General features: G+C 46.4%; 1 protein-coding gene across 1 annotated transcript in view; it reads right to left on the bottom strand.

Moving 5' to 3' along the window:
* The window catches only part of Pmar_PMAR003561 (conserved hypothetical protein), a gene marked incomplete at both ends in the record, with an annotated part of 3414 nt that overhangs the window by 1303 nt on the left and 203 nt on the right, over window positions 1-1908 (bottom strand). Inside the window, 8 exons of the mRNA XM_002784256.1 lie at window positions 295-402; window positions 453-694; window positions 743-804; window positions 942-1078; window positions 1128-1179; window positions 1427-1551; window positions 1596-1730; window positions 1782-1808. Coding sequence (XP_002784302.1) covers window positions 295-402; window positions 453-694; window positions 743-804; window positions 942-1078; window positions 1128-1179; window positions 1427-1551; window positions 1596-1730; window positions 1782-1808 — 888 coding nt within the window. The remainder of the gene's footprint in view (window positions 1-294; window positions 403-452; window positions 695-742; window positions 805-941; window positions 1079-1127; window positions 1180-1426; window positions 1552-1595; window positions 1731-1781; window positions 1809-1908) is intronic.

Here is a 1908-nt window from a genome sequence, read left to right as displayed (position 1 = left end):
TTAGCCCTACAATTCACCGCCAAGTACATCGCCTCTCATCCCCTGCATACAATCAATATCAAAGTGAGAAAACCCCAGGAATGGGAGAATTCACAAGCAGTGGAAAGAGTTGCCGCTCTATGAAGGCTCTATGATATGTTCCACCGATTACTCGCTGGAATTGACTCGGAATTGCTGTTGATCGAGTGTATCATCTCAATTATGCCATCTCAATTAGTATGTCAACTCAATTACTAATTGAGTGTAATGCGAACAGCAAGCTCGAGCACATCCCACATCTACGTTTTCTAGTACCCGAGAGAAGTACGCTTCCCGGTTGCCCAAAAGGGACATCACTCCCTGTCGACAAGAATGGTCAACACTCTCGCAGGTGGACATAGCATCTTCCTGCTTCACTATGTTCTGATACCACAACAACTACAATTAGTTTCCACATCTCAGCCGACTCCTACTCTTTCTATTCTATCTTGAACACTCTTTTTGAGCTCCTTAGCCTGCTCCTCATTCAATGCAGCTAACTTCCCTCTATATTGTGCAAGTGCCTCTGCAGCCTTATCTCTCTCAGTGAACTGCGTCTCCAGGTCGTTCAGTTTTCCTACTAGGGTCTCTGCGTCTGCTATCGAATCGCTCAGCAGCGGTCGAGTGTTCGCTTTAGAGGCGCCCATAATCTCAATCTGCCTCGCGAGCAGCTCCCCTAGTTGTTCATACTGCGATCAGAAGGACAACAAGTGTTACGCCCTACTGTGAAACGCTTCTCTCACCTGTGGACTATCACCATTCTTGTCGATAGAAAACTCCTTGTTACTAAGGGGTCGAGATTGAGTATACTTCTATATTCAGTAACACTAGTCTCGGTGTCTCATATCACTTCCCTTTGCAGAAGCTGAAAACCCAATGACCAACGATAAAGACCTACATTGGGTCGAAAACGAATACCCTACGATTCTTCTGTCGAGAAATCACCGAGTATAAATCCACGCTTCACGAGATCTTCAAAGCGATGATGTTCCCTCACCTCAGCCTTTGCCAGATAGTCTGTCACTCCTTCTCTTGCATTCTCCAGTCGATCACCAAACACCTGTCGAGTTGCCATACGTCGTCTCAGCTACACTCAGCACATAGCCTACCGAACCCTCCACATCCCGCATCGTCTCGCTAGAGTAAAGTGGCATCATTTCACTAATTAAATACAAAAATTAAAATTTTCAACGACCACGAAGGTACGCCATTGAAAACACTCAACTCGGGGCAACTATAGTCTCTTAGGAATGTGGCAACAACCACGATAAAAACTCTGACATAGGCAGTATGCTGGTAGATACGAGAACACTCAGAAACTCTTCTACACTATACGGGTAGTTGAATAGACTCCTATACATCACTACGAGACTTGCTATAATCGTCCACCGATTGACCAAGTAATCACTCTTTCTTCGCTTCCGTCGAATTCGGCTCCTCGTCCGCCGATGCTTTGGTCGGCGTTACATCTGGAGACTCGTCCTTTGTAGTAGCCGTGGTGGTGGGAGTCGTCTCTTTAGGCGATTCACTACCCTAAAATACGACAAGTAAGACCCCAGTTATCATCGAATTCCCACCTTAGCGGCCTCCCTCGCGGCCCGTGCCTTCTCTGACTTCTCCTTACTAACCTGTATCATCTCTGGTATCTGTTTCTCGAACGCTGGAATCGCACCAGCCTGCACCTTGCTGTTCGTCGCAATGTATGTACACATCTACCAAGCCATCATCACAAACCTAGAAAAGCAGCAATAGAGGCAACTCACCTTCTCGAGTATACTGGCAAAGTCCGCCTGACGACTCTCTAATATCTCATTAGCCTGGCCTCTACTTCATTATCACACGCTTGTAAGCCTCTACTGCATTCTGCTGCTTAACCAAGTTCTGATACAA

This window comes from Perkinsus marinus, assembly GCF_000006405.1.
Source record: "Perkinsus marinus ATCC 50983 genomic scaffold scf_1104296935302, whole genome shotgun sequence".
NCBI lineage: Eukaryota > Perkinsozoa > Perkinsida > Perkinsidae > Perkinsus > Perkinsus marinus.
This window is presented reverse-complemented; position numbering and strand designations above follow the sequence as displayed.